Source organism: Alexandromys fortis, unplaced genomic scaffold, assembly GCF_014885135.2.
Source record: "Alexandromys fortis isolate MF-2015 unplaced genomic scaffold, M_Fortis_MF-2015_v1.1 scaffold_1322, whole genome shotgun sequence".
NCBI lineage: Eukaryota > Metazoa > Chordata > Mammalia > Rodentia > Cricetidae > Alexandromys > Alexandromys fortis.
Window position 1 is genome coordinate 6,012 of NW_026069191.1, and position 2,839 is coordinate 8,850.

At 45.7% G+C, this 2,839-nt stretch overlaps 1 protein-coding gene across 1 annotated transcript; it reads right to left on the reverse strand.

The window, feature by feature from the left end:
- Window positions 1–6: 6 nt before the first annotated feature.
- On the reverse strand, window positions 7–2,613 carry LOC126496134 (dynamin-2-like). Its single transcript, XM_050133695.1, has 2 exons — window positions 2,277–2,613; window positions 7–312 (listed from the first exon to the last, which is right to left on the reverse strand). The coding sequence occupies exons 1-2, from the start codon at window positions 2,409–2,411 to the stop codon at window positions 157–159; spliced, it is 291 nt and encodes a 96-aa protein (XP_049989652.1). The 5' UTR covers window positions 2,412–2,613; the 3' UTR covers window positions 7–156.
- Window positions 2,614–2,839: the final 226 nt, after the last annotated feature.

The following is a 2,839-nucleotide window of genomic DNA, read 5'->3' on the forward strand; positions in this document are numbered from 1 at the left end:
TTTCACAGGGAATAAGGTCACACTAATCTATGCATTTCATCCAGAGGACAAAGTAGCTAAGAGACCCAGAATAGAATACAGAGGCAACACATATACTCTCTCTGTCCTTGGAGACCAAGATGTTTAAATAGTGCTGAAAACTACCCATGAACCTTGTCAAGGTCTCACTACCAGAGACTCAGAAGGTTGTGGGGCCCACATGGGTCGAGGGGAGGAGAACATGGGAACTTCCCATGTAACTTGCCTGACTCCATGGATGTTCTTAATAGCATAGCTGATCTCTCGCCGTAGATCTTTCTCATCAAACTCCATCTGAGAGAAAACAAGCAAATACATGGAATGAATTCCCAGGGTCACACCAAGCATAAGCAGATTCTGGGACAGTTTGTTCTATTTATGACTATACTTCACAAAGATGACCTAGCAGCTCCATGTTAAAAACAACTGAAGGTGGGCTGGAGAGATGGCTCAGTGGTTAAGAGCACTGCCTACTCTTCCAGAGGTCCTGAGTTCAATTCCCGGCAACCACATGGTGGCTCACAACCATCTGTAAAGAGGTCTGGTGTCCTCTTCTGGCCAGCAGACATGCACACAGACAGAATATTGTATACATAATAAATAAATAAATATTTAAAAAAAAAACTGAAGGTCATAGAAATGGCTCAGTAAGTAAGGGTGCCTGCCACTAAGCCGATGATCTGGGTGCATCCCCAGAATCCATGTAGTGGAAGAACCAATGCCTGAAAGTTGTTTTCTGACCTCCACACACTAAGTAAATAGATACAACACCTTACACTTACACACACACACACACACACACACACACACACACACACACACACACACCTGGGTGTATTGGGCTGCAGAGATGGCTCAGCACTCACTGGCTGCTTTTGCAAAGGACCAGCACCCACATAATGACTTACAACTATCCATAACTCCAGTTTCATGGGATTCGGGGCCCTCTTCTGGCTTCTATGGGCTATTACATATGTACATGGTATACTTGCACACATCAGGAAAAACACTCATAAACAAAAGAAAGTCTTTCCAGTCAGCAGGCTTAGCCTGCTGGTTAAGTTCTAGGCTGGTGAGAGATCCTGTCTCAGGAAAAGTATGGCTGGACCAGAACTGTAGCTCTGTGAGTATTGGCCACAGTTGCATTAACCCCAAATACAGAATAAACTAGATGTGGTAATACGTGGCTTTACTCCTAGCACAGGAGGATCATGACTGACTACACAGAGCTTGAGGTCAACTTAGGCTACAATGAGACCTTGCATTAAATATCAAGAGTGCTAGCCAGGCAGTGGTGCACACCTTTAATCCCAGCATTCAAGAGGCAGAGGCAAGCGAATCTCTGTGAGTATGAGGCCAGCCTAGTCTACAGAGCGAGTTCCAGGACTCCAAAGCTACAGAGAAACCTCCCCCCGCCCCCAAAAAAAAGTGATAGCTGGGATGTGTGTGGAGGGGTGGTAGTGCATACCTTTAATCCCAGCACTTGGTAGGGCAAAACAGGCAAATCTCTGAAATTGAAGTCAGCCTAGTCTACAGATCAAGTTCCAGGACAGCCAAGGCTACACAGAGAAACCCTTTCTTGGAAAAACAAACAAGCAAGTGAGTGGCAACTGAAAAATGACCCTGGAGGCTGTTCTCTGACCTCCATACTGGCACATGTGTACCTCTGTATGTGAGACAGTCACTGCCTCAAAGGAAAAGGACACGAATAGTCTGCTTTCCTTTTTTTGTTTTGAGACAGGATCTACCAAGTACCCCTGGTTGTCCTGCCTCTGACTGCCAAGCTCTGGGATTCCTGGCCTTTTGGTTTTGATTTTGTTTCAGATTTTGAGAGCAGGCCTCACACTTACTCTCGGCATAGCGGTTATCCGTTGTATGAGAATGTATGAAGGAGGGGTCTGAATTTCACAAAGTATGTGTGGGGTCAGAGGAAACCTCGCAGGAGTTGGTTCTGTTTCCGCATGGACATCAAACTCAGGTCATCAGGTTGAGCAGAAGGTGCCTTTACCTGCTGAGCCATCTTGTTGGCCATCATGTATCCTTTTCTCCCTCATCAGAGTAAGAAACATGAACGTTCCTACTGTTCTGCCCAGAGCATCTAAGCTGTGAGATCTCAGAAGACAGAGACCATGTTTACTGACAGCAGCCTTCAGCACAATGCAGAGCTCGTGACATCTTGGTTTGGAAGAAGGTTTAAGGCCAAGATGGAGACCAAACACGTCTGGGTGTTTGATGCACGCTCCAGGCTGAGCACTCACCTTTACCAGCTCAAAGGGAAAGCGCTCATGAAAGATGCGATTGATTCGGGCCCCCCCAGACAGCTCCAGCGTATCCACTTGATCTCCAGAGCCCTCGATTCGCTTTTCAAAGTCCACTCCAAACTGCTGAACCATCCTTCAAGAAAAGAAAAAGCAAAAGGTCAAGATGGAAGTTTCTGCACAGCCCTGCAATTACATGAGTCGTGTAGCAGACTGCTTCTTAAGTTACATGTATTATTGGGGGGAGGCATGCCACAGTGTATGAGCAGAAGCAGTCAGTACTCTGCTTCTACCATGTGAGTCTAGGGGATAGATGTCAGGGCATCAGTTTTGGCAGCAAGCATGTTTACCCCCCCCCCCCCCAGCCAACCTGTCAGTCTTGTGGCTAATTTTCTTGTCTTTCATGCTTTGTTGTTTCTGAATACAAGATCTTGCTGTGTAAACCCAGCTGGCCTTGAATTAAAGACTTTCCTGCCTAAACCTCTAAAGTGCTAGTATTATAGGTGTATGTATGCCACCATGTTCGGCTATTTTTTTTTTTTTTTTTTTTTTTTTTTTTTTTT

Bases quoted from the DNA above. Each gene is read 5' to 3' on its own strand.
- LOC126496134 (XM_050133695.1), bottom strand. From the start codon at position 2,411: ATGGTTCAGCAGTTTGGAGTGGACTTTGAAAAGCGAATCGAGGGCTCT. The intron at 313-2,276 runs GTGAGTGCTCAG...GTTTTCTCTCAG, and splicing joins TTCCCTTTGAGCTGGTAAAG to ATGGAGTTTGATGAGAAAGA.